Source organism: Telmatherina bonti (genome assembly GCF_933228915.1).
Source record: "Telmatherina bonti genome assembly, chromosome: 22".
NCBI classification, from domain to species: Eukaryota; Metazoa; Chordata; class Actinopteri; order Atheriniformes; family Telmatherinidae; genus Telmatherina; species Telmatherina bonti.
Window position 1 is genome coordinate 25,512,850 of NC_136631.1, and position 23,046 is coordinate 25,535,895.

Genomic DNA, 23,046 nt, shown 5'->3' on the forward strand with positions numbered 1-23,046 from the left:
CAACCAGAGGAAAGAGAATAAATACATCTGTGGTTTTCTCTCAGAGCTGCCTTCTGTGTGCGTGTTTGGTGTGTGTGTGTGTGTGTGTGTGTGTGTGTGTGTTTGTGTGTGTTGGCAGTAGGAGAGTATTGGCAGTGAAGAACAGATTTTTTTTTAAAATGAAAAAAAGAGATGAAATAGAGATTTAGCGGCATAGTCAGAGGTAACAAACAGGAAGCTGCAGTTTGGCCCCAAACTGAGGAGATTACACAGAAAACAATGTCACCGTGCTGGAGGCGTCTGCAAGCTCGCATCCAAAAATAGCTGATAGACTTTTGTTGCAAACATTTGGTCTGAGTCAACATTGGATTTGGTTTCATCTGAAGATGTATGCACATGGATGAGCTCGCCATTTGTTATATATTTTCACAAATCTTAAGAGGGTAATGAGCTGAAACATTATCATTGTGGAAGCTTGAGAAGAAAAGAAACATCTCCAGATTATTCCCACTTAAACTTTGATATGTTCAGAGGCCGGGACACTCCATCAAATGCTTATTGATTATCTTTATTAAATAAAATCTCCATACTTATGTGTCCTTTTCTTTCAATGCATTAAAATATGTAAATGTGATTTCACTGAGTGGTCTAAGAAATAAGCATTCCTTTAAATAGGATTGTTCCTTTTCATTTCCATATCAACGGACTCGCTGAGGACCATATGGGAGTTCACGTTGCCATGGACGTCTCAGGAATGACTGAGAGGAATTTAGCCATAGAAACGAGAAGACTCGAGGTACTCGAGTGCTTTATCTCATCTCACAAGGTGTCAGTTTCCATGTTTGTAATCTGTTCCTGGACAGATCTTTGCCCTCCTGGCTTTTCAAATAACGAACAACCCAAACCCCGTGCAGCACAACTAAAAAACATTTGCAGCCTTTTTTAGTTTTTTTAAGTTATTTTTGATGTTGTATTTTGATGTAGTCCTGTTCTTTGTTTGCATATTCTCCAGTTATCAAATGAATGATGTTTTCTTCCTTTCTTCTTCTTTCATCTGCAGGTAAAATAACAAAAATACAAGAAAATATTTCGCAGACTACAACTTCCAAAGATCCTCAATAGATTTTAGCTTTAGGAAGTCAGCTGGAGCTCCAGGACAGCCTAAACGGTTTCAGGCTGCCATGTCAGTCTGTGTCTTGTGCTGCATTATCAAGGCTGCCCAGAGCAAAATCCAGCAATTAGGAAACCACAAAGGCAAGAAAGAAACAAAATGCAAGAATGATGTGAGCCAATACACTTTTAAAGTACAACTCTTTAAATACAGTGTGTTTGTTTTAAAAGAGATTTGACTAACTAGATCTAACAGAAGTAAAAACTCAGAGCATGCCAGTTTAAAAAAGACGAAAAGATATGATCAAACCTGACTTGTAAAGATGATAGGTTGGAAGTCAAAATGCCCCTGCTTGTATATATATCCAGTTGTACTCAGACTGGCACAGTTTTTAACAGTTTAGGGCTTCGAGCTGGAAAAAAAATAGAAGCAGTTAATACACAGAAATTATGTTATTAGCAGACAATGACCCCAAAGGATAGCAGGCAAATGAATACATACATATATATATGCATGTGTGTGTGTGTGCGTGCAAAGAGCAATAAAACTGTCCAATTCAAAAGCAATTTGTCACCAGTTAAATTGTCAATTATTATATTCTGTGTTGTAATAGGTCAGCTGGAAAAAACCCAATACTACTGTTGCAAACTGAAGGATGGCATGTGGAAAGAGTCAGGCATTTGATCAATAAATCAATCCTCCCCGGTTCGGGATAAGGACAGCAGCCCTGTTAAAAGGCCAAGTCCAGTTGCAAACTTAGCTGGACTGAATATTACCAGCGAATACCAGTACCACATCCCAATGCCATGAAACTATACTTTAAAGTGAACATCTTGGAGTCTGTTAGCAGGAAAATTAACGATCCATCTGAAATGTGAAACCACTTGATCACAACTGAAATTTGACAAAAAGTCTCATGGAAACTTTTTAAACAAAAGAAAAAAAACTTTAATTATAAACAGTGAGCACCAGAAACTACCAGATGTCCAACACACAAAAAAAGACAGTTTACAACCATGACTGCTGGTTTTTGGGGGCATTTCTTTATTTGTTTATTAATTTGCAAAACAGTCAAATTAAATAGATATTTTACTTTTCATTATTTCAACATGTAAGTTGTTGACATGGCTTTTACTAGTTTGACACAAGGAGCAATCCACTGCTGAATCAAACGTAACTGAATCATTAAATACAGCCTCAAAACAACAAAAAAAAATTACTAATATTATCTCATATACCATAAACCTTATCATAATTATTTTCATTCTCACAGTAATTATGCAGGATTTATAAAGGTAATTAAATTGTTATTATGGTGCTGTTATTTCACTCCACGACCAAACTAATCGGCTTAAGGCAGAATTTACTAAAAAAAAAACAGAGACACAATGCAAAATTGTTCCTTTGCTTTGATTTTCCTCGTGGAAATATGAAGGAGAATTTGCATTTGAAAAAAATCGAGAATCACCCCTCCTTAAGTTTCATGTACTATTTTATCCACTTGTTTTATATATGTTTTCCTGTTTTCCTTTAACCTGTTGAAGTGTTTGCTTGGAATTAGTGCTTCAGAGACGTATCCACTGCGTATCTCCACCTAAAGCTTATTATCGGACAGATGGCTTGTCCAATAGTCATGTGGAATCCACTGGTTGCCCAATAGCAGCCCAGTCCGACGGTGATGCTGTTTGCCTATTGGTGCAGGATGTCTCTGCCTCCCCTGGTGCCGATGCCTTTCCTCTGGTCAAGGTTGCGCCTGCAGTTGTAGCAGCCGGAGCTCCGCTTACGCACGGAGAGTAACCAGATCAGGCTCCGCTGTTACTTCAGTCTGCGTCTCAAACCTACAGAGGAATCTCCCACCTTACAGAAACAGCCATGGATGAGATGGAGGAAGAGTTAAAATGCCCTGTTTGCGGCTCGTTTTACAGGGAGCCCATCATACTGCCGTGCTCCCACAACATTTGCCTGGCATGCGCGCGGAATATTCTTGTGCAGACCCCCGAGGCTGAGTCTCCACAGAGCAGCCGAGCCTCTGGATCCGGCGTCTCAGATTATGATTATCTGGATTTGGATAAAATGAGTTTGTACAGCGAGGCGGACAGCGGCTATGGTTCCTACGGGGGGTTTGTCAGCGCTCCCACCACCCCTTGCCAAAAATCACCAAACGGGGTCCGTGTTTTCCCCCCGACTGCCCCTCAGCCAACCCCGCAGCAGCACCTTCTACCGCATCCCGGCTCCCTACCGCCGATCCCGCGCAACTCTTGCATCACTTGTCCGCAATGTCACCGCAGCCTCATCCTGGACGACCGGGGACTCCGCGGATTCCCCAAGAACCGGGTGCTGGAGGGGGTGGTGGATAGGTACCAGCAGAGCAAAGCGGCCGCTCTGAAATGTCAACTGTGCGAGAAAAGTCCAAAGGAGGCCACCGTCATGTGCGAGCAGTGCGACGTGTTCTACTGCGACCCGTGCCGCCTGCGCTGCCATCCACCCCGCGGTCCCCTCGCCAAGCACCGCTTGGTGCCGCCAGCGCAGGGCCGGATAAGCCGCCGCGCAAGTCCTCGCAAAATCTCCACATGCACGGAGCACGAGCTGGAGAATCTCAGCATGTACTGCGTGCAGTGCAAGATGCCCGTGTGTTACCAGTGTTTGGAGGAGGGGAAACACGGCACGCATGAAGTCAAAGCTTTAGGTGCAATGTGGAAACTGCACAAGGTACGTGCAAGAAAATGTTAATTCCTCATTCATTGTCCGGTCAGTTCCTTAGGGATGTCTATTCTGTGTCAAATGAATGCCAAGCTATGTCTCTTCATTTCTGGAAAAGCAACTACTTTCTATTTCAGGCAGCTTGGAGAACTGCGGGTATCTCCACATTGGGAACATTTTGCATTTTGTCCGCAAACTTGAGATTATGTTTTAATGTGAGGCCAGGTTTATCTACATCAGTGTTTTTCAACCACTGTGCCATGAGAGATCATCAGGTGTGCCATGAGAAATGAGCCAAATTCAATATCACCTGATTGGTCTAAAAAGCAGCTCTGTGTTCATCCAGGGCCCAGGTGAAAGGTTATCTTTCAGGTTATCTTATTTCTGTTGAAGGCCACTTTGACAAGATAGACTTTATATTAATAATATGGCCTTTTTTGTCAGCGAAAAGCAAACAAACAAAACCTTTTGGTTTGTGGTGTGCCTTGTGAGTTTTCAGTGAAAAAAAGTGTGCTTTGGCTCAAAAAAAGGTTGAAAAACAGTGGTCTACGATAGGGCTGTGCTTAAAACTCCGATTAAACTCTGATTTTTTTTGGGTGCCGATTCGATTTAAATTGTGATTCTCAAAATTCTTCAATATTGATGATTTTTGTAATTTAAAACAATTTTTTTTTTTTTAACTATTTTTTGCTAGTAATTTTTCTTGATTTCAGAAATAACAACACAGTAGCCAGATCATCATTCTGCTGCTATAATGCCCAAGAAGACAAGTAAAAAGATCAATAAAACCAATGAAAATGACAAAAATTTTCTAGTGGATTCATTTTATTTATTTGAAAAAAAAAAAAAAAAGATTTTTTTAACAAAAAAAATTATTTTAAATTTGTGAAGAAAAAAAAATCCAGATTTCCGATTTTTCGATTCGATTTTCCCACCCCTAGTCTACATTAACTTGTGTCACATGACATCTCAGCCTCTCCTTTTATGACAAACTTAATTTGAAAAGCTTCTCTCACACTTTCAGCCCTTCACCATTTGCCTACTGAGGCTCAATCCTTCGGATTCCTTCACTCTATATATGTTTTCCCCCCTTCTGTGCTTTGACTGCCCACGGGCGCCCTAGAGATCATTAGGCATTGCTAATGTGGGAGCTATGCTTTAATAAGAGCCAGTGAACCACATGCAGCCCTTTAATGTGGATCAGGATGCTATTTTGGATGCTGAGTTGTTTCTGAAGCCAAGTTTATCTACACCTCTGCACCAGCAACCTTCACCATCACAATGCAGCTTGTAGTGAAGAGGGACTATAGAGCTAGAAATAGCCCTGCAATACTCACACACATCCACCCACATCCACTCATACACAAGGAGAAGGAGATGGATAGTGTCATCTCGTTTCCATAATAAAAGAAAAACTTTAAAAAGTGAAAAAGGCATTCAGGCTCTCTGCACAAACCTGCACACACACACTTTTACCTCCCAGCTGATCAGTTATCTGCATAATTTACATTCACAACTGGTGCTGCATGTCTCCCAGACAGCATCATTTAGCCGGGTCCCAGTCCAATCGTCTCCTGGCGATGATGCTGCGATAGCATGTCACCTCAGATGTGTGTGTCAATTGTAGAAATTGATGGAAGAGTCAGGGGGTTCAACGCTTCACTCACAACTTCCATCACTGGAAAAATTGGCATCCTTACGAGCTTATTTTTCTCCTAGGATCTAAAATATGAAAGGAGTATTTTTAGAAACCAATCAATGGGAACTGGGATACTGGTACAAATATCCAGTAGAGTTGCCCTGTTTTTGGTCTTCATTGCAGCACCTGGTTATTTCTGACCCACAGAGTTGTAACAGATGGCTGAGATTTGGGGGCTGGCACAGCTTAGGAAAGGTATTATATTTTGAGCGCTAGGTATTCATCACTTTGCTCATCAGAAAAAAAAATCTTTATATCCTGCAGAGACAGTAATGAAGATTCTTGTGTCTTGTTATTTATAATTACCATGATTTATACAAAATGTACACAATATAAAGTGTTAAACTTTACCCTCAAACGGATTCTCTGAAGGTTATATAAAAATTCAGCTTGTAGAATGTGCCTATAATTGCATTTAGAGTGGTTTAAAGTCAGTCCTGAAGCATTAGCTAAAGTCCAAACTATCAACAGTCATCAGATACCTAGCTGGTCAAATGGTCTGGCCAAAATAATGAGCTGGAAAACACTAATATCAAGAATATGAAGCTCCTCGATGCATGGATGATTTAACTCCAAGTCCGGCGCGTGGAGACTCCAAGCAGATGGGAGGGAGGTCAGTAGCCAGTTAGCATCACAGCACCTATCTATGATGAAACAACAAAGATCCAGGAGTACATCAGGAAGGTGCCCCCCAGTGATGAACCTCTAAGTGAATGCCTCAGGCAGCTGAAATGTAGCATGGGGGGGAGGAAAGCTGGGACTATCACAGGGGGATAAACTCTTGTGTGGAAACTTAGTACCACCAACAAACTGAAGAGCTGACATCAAGAGATGTTAGAGAAGACTAGCTTGAAAGACAGCGCAGAGGTATTGATCATGATCACATGAGAGGAAGTACTAAGCACAATACTGATAAGAGGCCGTGGGGGCCCTGTTTCCATTTTAACTAGGAATGGAAACATTTACATTTTGAAAAACCTCTCAAATTTCCCTGAAACGTTTTAATCCTCTAAGAAAGTGGTTTTTCAGAAGTTTACATGACAAAGTATATTGCAAAAAGGTGATGGAAGCCCTTTTTCCATATTTACACGTTCCCAAACATGACGGGAGTCATGTGACCAGTTCATTTCAGGTAAAGATGGAGCAATATCATAGACTGTATAGAAAAAGATGGACGTAACCTCCGTGACATCACCCATAGGTTTCTGAAGAGCTGAATTGAAGCTCGGTGGGCGGTTCCTACAATCGCCATCTTGGCGGAGGCATGCGTGTCGTCTCGCCCAGAAAATACAAATATGGCAAAGAGGTGGAGGTGAGAGGGGGGATGTGAGTGTCATGGTTGTCATGGATGATTGACATCGAGCAAACTCCAAGCTTTGTGTAGCTAAGAGCTAACCGAGCTAACCCGGATATAACATAACAGGAGCTAACCAGCTAACGGAGGTAAGCGGGCTAAAGCTAAGTCACGTTGTTAACCGGCTAAAAACCACGGTTGTTCTACGTTCTTCTTACTTGAAGAGTGAGGTCGGGGACCTGTCAATCAAAAGGACACACCCCTAAATATGCCGAACTTCAAGATTAAATTACTTTTAAACGGGCGAGTTAGAAAAAAATTCACTCCCCCCACAGTTGTCAAGAAGGTAAACCTGACCTATTAAACCTAAAATGGATTTTTTTACCAGGGTGTAAACATGTTTATTTCTGCTGTGAAGTTGGCCTTTTTAACATGGGAGTCTATGGAGATTTGCTCTATTTTGGACCCAGCCCCTAGTGGATGAGGGGGGAACTGCAGTTTTATGCACTTCTGCATAGGCTTCACTTTTAACCACCGAAGGCTCCGTCCATCTTTCATATACGGTCTATGAGCAATATACATGGATAGAGGAGACAGAAATCTGTTCACAAATGATTAAAGAGAAAAATGTCACCCCCATCCAAATGACATCAAAACATGCAGAGTTTTACAATGAATTAGAAAGATAAACAAGGGAGAAGGGCTTCGTGGCAAATTCTCTGTGGCTCGTGGAAAACCCTGCAGTAATGCTGCATGGCTACCAAGCAAAACCGCAACGTTCGTAAAGTCTCATCCTCAGCTTATGCGTTAAACACCATTCAGTGGACACACCTGCGAATTTCAACCTCAGTTTGTCGAAATTTTAGAAATATCACTGCTATTTAACAAGAAACTGTCACAGAAACACAGCTATTGTGCAGAAATTCATCAGCTGTTAGATCCATTCAGTTTGAGTCAAGTGTGTTGGATCAGGAAAACATGCGTGATCGACGTCGGACACCTCTGTCATCCATGTTTGCTGTGATGAGACTGATCCAACCGTGAACGATCCTCGGCTAATCATAAAACATAAATCATAATACTGATATCAAAGCTTTTTATTGCTTGATCTTTGAGTTTTTCTGAGTGGGTTGCTGCATTTTTCATTAGTGATGTCTAATGTTGCAGCACCATGAAACCGCAGCATATAGACTCACCTTTTACACGGCTCCATCATCTGATAACATTGTTTCTATTCCCCTGCTGAGGTTTCCTTGAAGGTTTTTAATCTGCAGCATCATAGTCCTGGTTGGGGAAAAACTGTCCTCTCTCTATCTTTGAGCAGCATTTCCCAGTTTGTGGGGAAAAGTCTTGCACAAGCTGCTGCCATGGCAACCAAATCCCTTTTGATGTTGTGTAGAGCTACAGAGGTCGCTAAGATACTTGACCCAACAAGGACTCAATATCCCTGATGCTTTACAGCGTTGTCCTCCTGCTTTAACTGTATCTGTCATCACACTCTGAAACTACTTGTGCTCTTCGCGCTCCTCTTCCTCCATTTGCTCCCACTCCCGGCCTCTCATCTAGTCTCTCAAGCAATGCAAACTTGTGATTTATCTCTAAGGACCCCTTCCCCTGTCTTCGGTTTGTGTCAGTGTCTAAATCCCACTTGCGTTGCATGTAATCTACCCAAAGTCAATTTCAGTAACACAACAGTGCATCAAACTGCATGTTGTGACTCACCCAAGGCTCGTCTGCCTCTTCATGTTTGCGTCCGAGTGGGATGCCAGTGTTAATCACATTACAGAGAGCAGAGAGGTATGGACAGTGTCCGATCTCTACGTTCTGAGTTGTACTTATTCTTCTCAGGTGTCATAAGAGGGCACCAAATGCCGCCTGTAGGTCATACTCTGTTGCCTCAGACGCAATTAAAGGCAACTAATCAGACAGAGGCTTAAGGACAAGAAGCTCAGTGGGCGTAGAGAATATAAGTAGCAGATTGAAGCAGAAAATGAGTTTTTCCTGGTGCGTTACAAGAAGAGATAAATCGTTGGCTGCAGGTGGAGATTTTAACCCAGGCGATGAAAATCTCCCTTTGTATGACTGGAGTAATTTCCAAGAGCTTTAAGGGAGTTTTTCCTCTTCTGGTGTGTATATGTGCTTCTCTTTAATGTCAGCATGTGTTTGATCCGAAGCTGCTCTTGAAGAAAAAGCAGGTCTAACAAAAACTGACATGACGACAGATGCTCTGCAAGCTCTCATCCTTGAAGCCTGAAAAAGCAAGCTAATGAGGGCAGACAGCGCTGGTGCGAGGATGACTATTAAAAGTCCTGTCGCAATCTTTGGGCTGATGTTGTCAGCAGCAGTTTGTTTGTGTCTGAATGAGATACCTGCTGCCTCTGTGAAGCCAGCGGGAGCGAAGGGAAAGCCTTCAAAAGTCGGACATTGTCTGCAGGATTCCTGTCTTTTTCCCCTGATTTGACCACCAACCGCTTCTAGGAAAGAGGCCGACTGTCAGTCTGCATCCTTTGTGTTCACAAACAGCCCTGCTGTGGTGTTGATCAACACTCAGGGCTTCCACACAACAGAGCAGCCATATATAGTTATAAACAAGACCAAAATGAATCAGTAAGCATGTCCAGAATAGTAAATTTGATGCAGGAAATGGAGGAAATGAGTTCAGTCTTCATTTGACTGGAATATATTGTGACCCAAAGACTCTTTTCTGCACACTGATTAAGTACATGCACTCTTCATACTGAAGGTGGTTGTTTTTGCTTTTTATCCTAGTTGTGCAATACCTTGTATGCCATCTTGAGATGTTCAATACTGGATCTTTTACTGATATTCAATATACTGATTTTGTCCAACTCTTAATTTCCAATGGCTATATCAACCGAAACTGATTTTTTTTAAGCAATTTGTTCCAAACAAACTTATCTGGAAAAATGTACACGACATCTCTTAAACTTTGCCATTTTGAGCTGGAGGAAATGTAGCTGAAGAGTTCAATAAAGCTGCATATTGTGTAAAAGTTGTCCATAAAACAGTAAAAAACCATTACAGATGAGTTAAGATTTTACATTTTAATGCCGATATCTTCCAATAATATCAGTAGATCTCTAATGCAATCTCAATGAAAGTGCACGTCTCATCAAGCAGCGGCAAACCTTCGTTAGAACTGTGCAAATGGTGGAATAAGTAATACAACCCCAAACCAGAGGATACTAAATTTACCTTCAAGTGAAATCGTGTTTTGTTTTTTAATTAGCTTCACCTTGGGAGACTGTTCTTATCGTCTCCTTGCATTTCCATTTTAGACTGGTGGCTTTTTTGTGTGTTGTTTCTGCAAGTTGCTTCATGATGAGATTTTAAACTACTCTGCCTCGCTTGATGTTTTAGGCTACTTCCTCTGTATATCACAACAGTGCTGTAAAAGGAATTAAATTCAGCCCAGAAAAAAACAATGTGGCTTGTTTATTTTAAGAGAAAGTACATCACAGTGATGTTAGAATTTTCCCATAATTTGCATAGAATCATCACATTTTTATCAACATTAAACACTTCCTATGACTGAAAAGTGATGTGAGGATTTCACTGTTGGCAGGACCAACCATCCCTCTTTTTTTACTGTAACAAAGGCGATGAACAGAGCGGTAACAACAAGCAGGATCACCTGAAGAGCTGTCTTGCTTTTTGTCCTCAGTGGCAGCAACCTCTTCACTAAAATCCACCTCCATCTGGACCCTTCTTCATTTAGCACCAGTATCCTTTCAGCTTAACTATTTTATTCGTCACTGAAGCCTCAGTTAACATAACAAAGTCATTCAAAGATCCTAATATTAGAAAGATGAGACTGTTTAGCTCATAAATCTTAAAAAATATACATATCTTTCTAGAAAAACATTTAATGAGAACATTGTGCTTCAAATGTGGCTTCTGCACGTCAGAGGTGATGCATTGCAAAATTTAATTTTAATTTACCTCATGTTTATTGGAAAAATATCCCAATATCATCATCATCATCATCATCATCTTCCAACCTCTTAAGAAATTATTAGTTTCAGAGCAGACATGTCCAAGCTCTCACCTGAGCCCTACATTGTTAACCTATAGCAACCCAGCATGACATATACATTTTTGAACGTTGTGGCATCACCTGATGGTACAAACTTTACTCAAAATTCTGTCAAACACGATCTGATTTTATTGTTCTGCCCATAGACTGTATATAAAAAGATGGACGTAACCTCCGTGACTTCACCAATAGGTTTCTGAAGAGCTGAATTGAAGCTCGGTCAGCGGTTCCTACCATCGCCATCTTAGTAGGGTCATGCGTGTCATCTCAGAAAATACAAAAATGGGCAAAAAGATGGAGCTGAGAGGGGGGGCTGTGAGCGTGGGGTTGGATGATTGACATCAGTAAACTCCGACCTGCCTGTAGTTAAGAGCTAACCATGATAACTTAGAGATAACATGAGCTAACCAGCAAATGGGGGTAAATGGGCTAAAGCTAAGTCACATTGTTAACTGACTAAAAACAGTGGTTTTTCTGCGTTCTTCTTACTTAAAGCGGGAGATTGGTACCTGTAAATCAAAAGGACACATCCCTAAAGATGCCAAATTTTGGGATTAAATTACTTTTAAACTGAGGCGTCAGAAAAAAATTCACTCCCCCCACAGTTGTCATGAAGTTAAACCTGACCTATTAAACTGAAGATGGATTTTTGTACCAGGGTGTAAACATGTTTATTTCTGCTGTAAAGTTGGTTATAACATGGGAGTCACAGAGATTTGCTCTGTTTTGGAGCCAGCCCCTAGTGGATGAGGGGGGAACTGCAGTTTTATGCACTTCCGCATAGGCTTCACTTTTTTTCCACCGCTTGCCTCTGCCCCTTAATGGACACCAGAAAGCAGAAAATTACACTGTTAAAGTTTTGAACTTTCACATGGTGATTAATGGTAAATATCCCTAAAAATCTTTGGTTCTTTTTTATTTTACACATGGAGACAAATGAAGACCTCATTAAAAAAAGAAAAAAAGGGCTTATCTGATTATTTTTGTCCATGGCTTAGTCTTTAATGGCAAATCAAAAGAGGTCCATCAACTTGTTGTGATAACATGGATTAAATCATCAAGTGTGTCATCACTGTTAGAAGTGATGCTGTACAGATACAAGATGCAGGTCGCTGAGCTGTTTGTGATATCAGGCGCACCAATGCCATGAGACAAGGGGACTAAATCAGGACAGAAGCTTCTAGACAAAGAAAATTTCCCAGTCGTTGTTTAGTTTGACGCCGCTCCATTACAGGAGGTAACACTCACCCCTCCAGCTGCATGTAAAGAGATTAACTGTGCAAATGTTAATGAAAGAGGGAGATAAAGAACAGGAAAATGAAAATGACTGAGTGACCCTTAAATGCCTGGAGAGAGGAGATGAAGCATTGACTGAAAAGATGATTCATTATGGTGGCAATGAGTCTTCCTTTTTAGTCCACACAGAAAACAGCAGATGTTGCAGCAACTGTGAGATGGGAAATCGGACATATTGTAGCATCTGGGCAACAAACTCAAGACAGATAAATGCCTGAAATCTCCACTGGGCTGGTGCTCCTTTGAGGTTGAACTGGGAAAGCAAAAAAGAGAAGTCCTTACCTAAATCCAGTCAGATGTTTGAACTTATTTCAACCCAGAAATGAGGACAGCTGTTGCATAAGAAAGTGAGCTAAAGCTGAAATCTGGAGAAGCTGAGGGAAGGTTAAAACCTGAAGTAACCCTGATTTCATCATCGTCACCATTTCTGCACTTTGATTTTGGCTCATATGCATAATTTCACCTAATTTTACCTGTAAAATAAGCTCTAAAGTGTAATAGAAAACCCAAATAAAGAGGTTAAAGAGGGATCGCATGACAGAGCAAATAAAAAAAAAGGGAAAAGCAACACAAAAACTGACAAGCAAATAGTAATTACATTAAACCTTTTAAGTGCCTAATTAAAAACTTAATTAGTAATTTAGGTGATTCTAATTTTTCCATTTTTTTCCTGAATTATAAAGATGTGGCGGTAACACTGTCTTGTGGGCATTTTTGTGTCATGCAGCATTTTTTTTTTTTTTTTATTAAAACAGCTATGAAAAGCTTATTTGCACTGGTTTAATCCATTGCTCATGTTCCACAGTAATGGCCTGATAATAATGTTCATATTAAACATACAATAATTAACAAAGAACTCATGTTATTTAATGGTTTATAATTGCTTAATATCACACACTCTTCTATCCAAAGATATTGAACCACCTGTCATTTGCAGGGCAAAGTGATTTGTTTTGCTAAGTTGTTGGTACATCCCTTAAGTTAACTTCTTTTTAGCTTGAATGATACTTGGGTTAATGAGCTTAAACGGGGGAATAATGTAAAAAAAAAAAAAAAAATCATTGTTAGACTTTTAGAAAGTGTGAACAAGTATTTTTTTAAAACTACAAAAAAGAAAAAAGCGTTTCCTCGGCAGCAAAATGTAGGTTTTATTTCTGACATGAAGTAAGTATGGCAACTTTCTAAACCCTTTATCAGTGTAATGATCACTGAAGCTCCATCTTTATTTCTGTGTGGATTGTTAACGACTTCTTGTGCATTATTGATGATGGCAGATAAGTCTTGAATTATGCACCAGCCACTTAGGTGCTGCTCCTGGAAGATTGTCTCATATGGGATCATGTTGAACACGAAAAATCCGATTCACAGTCTGGCCAAATCTTAAATCTTAATTTTTAACTACAAACGTTCCCGAGACAGTGAATATAATGAAGTCGCCTGCTTAATATTTCAGACAGGATTCTCTAAAGACTGCAGCAGCTCTAATAAACAACCATGTTATCGCCTCTCGTTACTCTGCAGAAGGGGTTTAATCATTAATCAAGTTGTTCAAAATAACTTTAATTTCTGTTTTCTTTCATCTAAAGGGAGAAAATGCCTTTATCTTAGCTTCTTTGGTATTTTCTTTGATCAAATATTGACCTTTCTATCAGCTTCTGATGGAAAGGTCTAGAGCAGGGGTGTCCAAAGTCTGTCCTCGAGGACCCCTGTCCTGCTGGTTTTCCATGTATCCTGGTTCCAACACACCTTGCTTCCATTAAATGGCTCCAACAGACTGTTTAGTTTGAGTCAGGTGTTGGAGCAGAGATGCATGGAAAACCTGCAGGTTTGTGGCCCTCGAGGACTAGAGCTGGACACCCCTGGTCTACAGCAAGCAACCAGCTGACGATGACAGTCAGTGGAGGTGAAGAAACTGTTTAACAAAGTATTTAACCTTAAGCATGAAGAACGAGTCGGATGCTTAAAATGTATGAAATCAGGTTTTGGAAAATCTGAAGCTGTTGAAGTAATAACTGTGTTTTTTTTTAATTAACTTAAAGAGGTGTGTCGTTACTTTTCTGCTTCTGCGACTTTAAGAGCTTAACGGTGACATTATACCTACCCCGTCCTGTCTTTGCACTTCCCACTTCTAAGTGGGAGCTTTAATCCAAACTGCTTCTGAAGCCCCTCCGACAGTCATGCTTCCCTGTGACAGACTGTGACAAAATGGTCCCAGAGCCACTGAATTAATAATTCATGCCATACACGTGGTCCCACTCTATTTAATTACTGAAATGCTTATTAATCCCAAAATGCAGGGATAGTTTTAACTCCCCCCCCCCCCACCTTCCCCTCCAGCTGCCTCTGCAAACCGCCCGAACCAAATCCAAAGTACCACCTTCACTGCTGTGTGGTTGCATGATGCTTCTGCTTGGACTGTGACTGAACAAGATGTATTTTAACCTCGGGGACAGCTTCGTGTCGCTTTGCATCGATGTAAGTGGAGAATTGTTCTCCCTGAAAACTTGAAAAAGCATTTTCTGCTCAAAAAGGCGGCCACCACCCGCCATTTCTAAAAGCCACAGCTGAAGCCGTGACAGGGAAATCTATTGCCTTGGCATGAAATGAAAATGCAAATGCAGGGATGATGAGATGTAAATATCATGCATAAGTTATCTCTAATAGTTCTCATCAATCATCATAAGAACGGCGGAAACCTGATCATGTTTCTCACATTTGATCTGGGCAACTTTTTTAAGCCCTTTTAGAAATGGTGCAACAAAGTGCAATAAAATCTATTTTTTTTTTCCCTTTTCTTTCAACAGTCTTAATCTTTGAAGTCTGAATCTAAATCCCATCTTGCTTTCCAACCTATTTGTTGCTGAAGTCTGTCCTCCCATATGCCGACCTGCCGGCCTTGGCAGCGTGATCGTTGCAGAGCAGGAAGTAGCCGTGAGCTATGCAGAAATAAAACCGTCCCCACTTTGCTTTGACCTGCTTTTTAGGACTGAGCTCTGCAGGCTCTGGAACAGACAGTGCACAAAGAAAGAAAAAACCACCTCCAGACAATCGAGTGCTTTTCATTTCGTGTGCTCAGTCACTGAACGCACTCTGACTGTAAACTGGGCGAGGCAGGCGCTCCCTCAGCGTCCATCATTGTGTCAAGCAGAGAAAATGAGAAAGCTGGACAAGAAAAGTTACTTCAATTGAGAACAGATGAAAGGACGGTCAGGTGTGACTGACCTGGTTGATCTGGAACGAAACCAGCAGAGTGTGAATGAAAACTTCGGACAGCTTGAGTGTGATTGACAGGATCTTGAAATGATGGAGGCAGCTGAGGGAGTCAGGCTGATGGGAGCAGTGTTCGTCCTCTAACGCCAGGAGGCAACATGTCAGCTTTGTCCTGTAGATTTCAGTTGAACTCTAAGTTTACTCAGAAGTCTGTTAATGAAAGTGGAGCCAGAAGAGTTAGCTTAAAGGTGGCGTATGTAAGATTTTCAAGATTTTCAAAATAAATTAACTAATAAAATAACTACAATCATAATTAGATAGTTTTTTTGAACATGTAGGTTCCAGTCTGTCCATATTTGATGTGTTATTAAATTACAAGTTTAATTAATGACAAATGACAAAAAGCACTTTTTTTTTTTTACTGGTAGGCAAACATTTAAGAAGGGTCTTTGTCATTAATTAAACTTGTAATTTAATAACAAATATGGACAGACTGGAACCTACATGTTTAAAAGAAAAAAAAAGTATTTATGATTGTAGTTATTTTTTTAGTTAATTTATTTTGAAAATATTGAAAATCTTACATATTCCACCTTTAATGCTGCATTTAAAAGAAGAAATCTGCCCACCAGCACCTCTAAGGCTCATCTTGTTTTTGCAATTATGCACCAAACAAACTGCATAAAATGGACTTCTGGCTTAGCTCAACTAAAATAGTCTAGAACTTATAGTTTAGTGTTCACATTGATGTTTCAGATACCAAAGGTGTAAGCAGGTTACAGTACATGTAGCATTTACTAAAAGTTTAAGTGTTTTTCATGGTTCAGTTTTAATCTTACACGGAATTCCTGGCTGTCATGCTGACCCTCTGCAGAGACTGAAATATGAGGCCCTAGTTAACAAAAAGAAGTCTTAAACACTCCTGGAAAGTTTACATTTAGCTCTTTGCTCAGCTGCCGCCAGCTCAGACAGTCCTCATCGCTGCGGACTCGTGTTAGTGGCAGCTGCCATGGTTTCCCAAACGCTGAGGTCAGAGGTCAGCTGTCAACCCCCGCAGACTGATTCCCATTTGGTTTACTAGCATACCAGAACCTGGGCTGACGCAGAGGAGCGCTCTGTATGCGATGGGTTGTTTTCACAGCGTTTTCCTCTTATCAGTGAGCTGCTGTTTTTATTGCTCTCTTCCGCAGCTAAAAAGATGATTATTTTTCTTTCTTCAGTTGGATTACATCCAAAAAAAAAAACCCAGAAGACAACATGACCCCCATCTTGGCACTTGTTCATTCAGCTGAACGGGTTTCCCACAGGGTCAGGCCCTCGTCTTATTCCCCTTTGTCACCTCCTTGTTCACATAGTCCTCGCTTCACACACATGAACTACTGGTCTCTTCTCCTGCTGTCCAAACAGGAACCTTCTGTGTCATCGCACATATCCACAACGATGGCATTTCCTGTCACATGTGCTGCCCTCAGCTCTTCATACATAGGACCTATAATCCAATAATAACACTGCTAAGTGCCTGCGTATGTCTCCATCCCCGCAGTTTGCGCTGGAAACGGCATTTTGTGTGTAGATTTATGCTGACAGTGCATTTTGTCTCAGGGGTGAAACTTTGACACTTGAAAATGTCAGATTCTCAGCAGCATTGAAAAGCTGCTTTGTTTTTTGTTTGGAGCCTTTCTGAGTCTCCAAACGCCATCACGGGATAACAGCAGCACACAATGACTTTGGATGCTGAACTTTCGTGTAGCGGATGTTGAGCGACACATGGATGAGAATCCGCGTGTAGGATGACTCACGTTGAGCTGCCTCCACGCGTATTTCCTGTTAATGTGCAGTTCTCATGATGTTGCTTCAGTCTTTAGCTTCTCCATAAACAGTGACGGAAAACTTGTAGAAAAGTCGAATTGGAGATAAATTGTGAAACCTGCATAACTTGTGACTTTTATTGATCTGCAAACAGGAGAGTTTAATTATAGGATGCAAACCCACAAGCCTGCACAGTTGTAGCTTCTTCACCAGAAATACAACAATCCAGATAGTTGAGTTTACTGGCAGGCAAGACAAAGAACAGCAGGAACTAATTTTGAAGTTGGCACAATGTCTTACAAATCTTTGGTTAAAAAATGACAATAAGTATGTCATTTTATGTAATGACTAATTTCCCAGCATGAAAAAATGAGCTTAGGGCTGCTTAATATTATGAGAGCATGTGATGTGCAATGTCATTGCTGGATGATGCTCATCTCAGCTGAATCAGGGCTGCATTCTGTGCAAGCTGCGTGGTTCCAGAAGATGTACAAAAGCAGATATTTATTTGTCTGCATCCCTGGTTTATCACTGTGAATGTGACTATAAAAATGCGATAAGTGTAGTCGAAAAGGTCATTGGCACAGACTGGCAGCCATGAGTCCCAGCGCAGCTGCGTCTTCATGCACAGCTTAACAACACCAGTGTGAGACTGTGCAGTGAATGAACAATGCATTCAGTGTAAAACAGTCCTGGGTGCCTTTAAAAGTGCTGTATACACCCAATCCACTGTTATTATTATTATTATTATTATTATTATTATTATTATTATTATTATTATTATTATTATTATTATTATTATTATTATTATTATTATCATTATTATTATTATTATTATCATCATCATTATTATTATTATCATCATCATCATCATCATCATTATTATTATTATTATCATCATCATCATCATCATCATCATCATCATCATCATCATCATCATCATCATTATTATTATTATTATTATTATTATTATTATTATTATTATTGTTGTTGTTATTATTATTATTATTATTAATAATAATATTATTATTATTATTATTATTATTAATAATAACAAGAACTGGGCAATTAATCAAAACCAACATTCAATACCAGTAATGTAATCTTGCTCATGTCAATCATTTAAGTTGTTTGGACATTTGAATTTCTATTAAATGTATGTAAAAAATATTCATTAAATTACCTTATACAATATCAGTCAAACGTTTGGACACATTCCCAGTGGATTTAACAGGAAAGTGTCTCCAAACTTTAAACTGGTAGTGGATATTAAACTGCTTATTATTATTATTAACACTTATTATCAATATTTGCTCTTCTATTATGAAAACATTTGCTACAAAACGTATCAGTGAGATAAAGATAAAATCATACTAATTATAATCAAGGTAAGCTGATCAATTTATCGTGACACTTTAAGCTTATTGCCCATGTCGTCCTTTTTAAACCCCTATGAACATTAAAAGAACTAAACCAAATTGAGCATAAAACATAGAAAAGTTATATGTAAAGATTTATTTTAGTTTGTTTCCTGCACAATGATGCATTTGTGTTCTTGTGTTGATGTATTGAACCTGAATACTGTAAATTTGGGATCAATACTGTAAATAAAGTTGGTAAAAACTTACTTTTATTAGTTCCACAGTCACACCAGCTGGATAAGCATGTTCTCTAAGTATAAATACTGGAGTCTGTTGTCATTTTAGTGCAATATAAACTCATACACTACTCACAAAAAGTTAGGGATATTTGGCTTTCAGGTGAAATTGATGGAAAATGCAATATGTTCATGCTACAGTGATATAATATCATAAAAGTAAGACATTTAAGTAGAAGGATGCACTACTGATTTCCTCATCTCAAAAAATTCATTCAACACAAAAGGTAACAACAATGGTAGTTACACCACAACAAAAAATTTGAACGTCTCAATATCTGGTCATGTGCCCTTGAGCATCAATTACAGCTTGACAACGACGTCTCATGCTGTTCACAAGGCAACTTATTGTCTGCTGAGGCATGGCATCCCACTCTTCTTGAAGGGCAGCCCTCAGGTCATTGAGGTTCTGGGGTGCAGGGTCTCGAGCCTCTACACGACGCCTCAGCTGATCCCACAGGTTTTCAATGGGATTCAGGTCTGGAGAGAGTGCAGGCCGTTCCATTTGAGGTACACCAGTCTCCAACAGCCGTTCCCTGATGATGCGGCCTCGATGAGCAGGAGCATTGTCGTCCATGAAGATGAAATTAGGCCTGTGCTGTTCATGTAGGGGCACAATCACTGGATTAATGATGTTATTCAGGTAGTATGGGCTTGTCACTGTACCATTCACAAAGTGTAGGGCAGTTCTGTACCAAGTGGACACCCCTGCCCACACTGTAACACCGCCACCACCAAAAGCTGGCCTGGTGACAACAGTGGCTGATGCATAGCGCTCTCCCTGACGTCTCCAACATCGTTGCCGGCCATCGTTTCTGCTCAGTGTGAATCGACTTTCATCAGAGAACAGCACTGAGGCCCGCTGGTTCCTCGTCCAGCGTAAATGCTCCCTGGCCCATGCAAGACGATGATGTCTGTGCCTGGTGGTGTGGTCAGGTACCCGTGCAGGTCGTCTAGCACGCAGACCACGCTGATGGAAACGGTTTCGAATGGTCTGACGTGACACTTGGGTGCCTCTCACCTCTCTTAAACGTGCCTGGAGTTGAGTGGCATTCATCATCTGGTTTCTCAGGGCAGTGTTCACAATGTAGCGGTCATCAGCACGGGATGTGGCCAAAGGACGTCCACTTCTAGGCCTTTCTGTGACTCTTTCAGTCTCTCCATATCTCTGTTGCAACCTGCTGATGACACTCTGTGACACTCCAAGCTCAGTGGCCACTTCTGTCTGAGAACGTCCTGTTTGAAGCATCGCAATGGCAAGGGACTGTTGTTCCATTGTTAGGTGTCGTCTTGGTCTCATGATGTCAAAATGTGAACAGCATGATGAGGACAACTGTTTAAACACCAGCTCTAATTGAACCAGGACATTTATTGGTCAATTCAAGGATCACACACCTGCCGTGATTTTTGCCGTTAAGCTCCTTGTTAGAGAACAGCAACTTGTGCAAAATTTATTGAAACATTTAACAGTTGGACATGTGCATTTAAAAGCTTAGAGAAGATCACATTAAGTTCACCTGTACAGGTTTGAATGCATTTTAGGCTTGTTGTGAAATTTCACCCAAAAGCTGAATATCCCTAACTTTTTGTGAATAGTGTATTAGTACTCCTGCTTTGGTGTACTTAATGTCTTCTCTCTCCACAGGGTCAGCTGTCCCAGGCTCTAAACGGCCTGTCAGACCGAGCCACTGAGGCCAAGGAGTTCCTGGTCCAGCTGAGAAACATGGTGCAGCACATCCAGGTACCTAAACACACCACAGAATACAGAAATTATACTTTCTTTTTATTTCAAGCACTCAAATTCTTATCTGTGTCTGCATTTTGTTTGTCCTCATTCTCCACCCTGTGAGATCCCAGTCCTGTTACTGGACACGTTCTGTAATCCCTGGTTTGGACTATAAAGTGATCACTCCCTGGCCCCTCTTAGCTCCACAGCTCCCCTCTTGCCTCCTTTGTCCTCCCACAGAGGATTTTATCACACATTAAAGCTAAGCTACACAGTACTAATCGATGCATCCAGACATATTCATCTCACTACACATAAAAACTCCCATCTTGCAAGAGAGGCTGAAATCAGTGATGAGAGTTCTGGCCACCCAACCTGATGCCTGGTAGCAGAATGCTTCCCTGCTGTACCTGTGGAGCTGATTTAAGTGGAACTGACACTTCATCCACACGCAGCAATATAATCTACTAAGATCTAATATACCGCAAACACCCGGACTAAATTTAGACGCTTGTGTGGACACAAAGCTGTGGTCAGCGTAATGGGGGCGATTAGAGGAGGAAGGTGAGATTAAATAGCCCTGTTGATCATCATCATACAGACCTGGAGACATGAGGGTGGAAAACACTGTTAGAAGAGGTGCCAAAGAGGAGGAAATATGTCAGATGTGTAAAAATGAAAAGTACATGATGGTGCTGTAGGAAAATTACACTGATTTTTCATGATTTTGTCACTTAAACATTATGTCTGATTGATGATAAAATGGAAAAAACATCTGCATTCAGGCTGACATTTCCCTTTTTCATTTTAACTATAAATCTTTAACGCGTTTTATTCTAAACACCTGGCTAATAACTATGCATCCTGTGTTCCTCCCTGTCCTTACGATCTGCAGCTAAAAACAACTGGATATTTCTCATCTTCTGATGCTTTTTACTGTACCCGCCCTGTGAGTCTCTATGTGCATTTGCTCACCCTGTAGGAAAATGGCGTGGAGTTTGAAGCCTGCTTGGTGGCGCAGTGTGACGCTCTCATAGATGCCCTGAATCGACGCAAGGCCCAGCTGCTGGCGCAAGTAAACAAGGAGCACGAACACAAGCTGAAGGTCAGTGAGCATGACCAGAATCCTTTCTGCAGACCTAGAAGTGAGCATAAGTGCAAAAAGAAAGCAACAGAAATGTTGTTTCTCCATTTAAAGTTACTGTTTTGGAGCTAAATGGAGGATGTGATTGTGACTGATGGATCTAGTGGACAAACTGGAACTGGAGCATCCCACATGGGTCAGAAAATCTGATTACGCTGACAAAAACTGGAGCCATACCTTCCTTAAAAATAGGCTGATCAATCTCGGCTCCACTACACAATGCTTAGGTCTTATTCGGCTGTATAAAATAAAATGGACAGATTATTTTAAATGTTTCTTTTTATCTGGAAGAGTTTAACTCAGAAGAAATATTTTTTTCTTCTAAAAAGTGATCAAATGGATTTTATTAGGGCTGTGACGATATACTTTTGTCCCGATTCAATTCTGAATTTTTGGGGGGCCGATTTGATTTAAATTGCGATTCTCACAATTCTCTGATATTGCTAATTTTTGTAGATTAAATAAAAAAAAATGTGTAAAACTTTTTTTTTTTTGCTCATCTATTTTCATGATTTCAGTTAGGAAAAAACAACGGAGTGGCCAGACCATCATTCTGCTGCTATAATGCAGCAATTAAATTAGTTGAAAGATCAATAAAAACAATAAAAATGACAAAAATTTTGCAATGGATTATATTTATTTATTTGAAAAAGAAAAAGATTTTTTTCACGATTTTAAAATTGTGAAGCAAAAAAATCCCGATTTTCAATTTTTCGTTTCGATTTTCCCACCCCTAGATTTTATATAGATTCATTAAACTCAAACTCAGTTATGTTGATTTGAAACATATAAATGGCTTCATTTTTAAAAGCGTTTACTAAACATTGGATGTGGGATATTAGCGAGAGGAGAGGAGGGAGATGCATCGGTGCTGTACAGCATCCAATTTTATGCTTGGTTGCTGTGTAGAATCAAAGTTTCACACGTGTAGGTGGGCTGAGGAGCACAGCCGGTGCACGGCGGCATGTGAGCATACTCACACGCTGCACTGACAAGCACACATTTTTCTTCCAGGTATACCTTCCTGACATGAGAAAAATAGAAGATTTTTTTGACTGGGATGATGCAGCACTTTGGAAAAATAAAATGTTTTACAGGAATTGTCATTAATATTCTGTTTCCGGTGTATTTACATGTGTCGTCTCCATTCCCTGATGCCAGAAAGCTTTGTGTTTGAGAGATTTTTATTAGTTATTTTGTCCTGTAGGAGCGCTTCAGGTAGACACCAGGCGCCATAAAGAAGGGTTTAAAGGAAAAATGGCAGCTTTTCTGCAGTGTGTGTGTTCAACACAAACATACCGGCTGTCAACGGGATGTTTTCTGCTTCATTAGCATCTGACGAAGGTCAGCCTGTAGCTGTAATT

The 23,046-nt window shown here is 40.4% G+C and overlaps 1 protein-coding gene across 7 annotated transcripts in view; it reads left to right on the forward strand.

The window, feature by feature from the left end:
* Positions 1-2,962: 2,962 nt before the first annotated feature.
* Positions 2,963-23,046, forward strand: part of trim9 (tripartite motif containing 9) — a gene marked incomplete at both ends in the record, with an annotated part of 36,459 nt that continues 16,375 nt past the window's right edge. For 5 of the 7 annotated variants that reach the window (XM_079262356.1, XM_079262358.1, XM_079262357.1 and 2 more), the window contains 3 exons: positions 2,963-3,799; positions 20,458-20,553; positions 21,521-21,643. In XM_079262356.1, coding sequence (XP_079118482.1) covers positions 2,963-3,799; positions 20,458-20,553; positions 21,521-21,643 — 1,056 coding nt within the window. The remainder of the gene's footprint in view (positions 3,800-20,457; positions 20,554-21,520; positions 21,644-23,046) is intronic. The other 2 variants (XM_079262360.1, XM_079262362.1) reach the window with 2 other exon arrangements.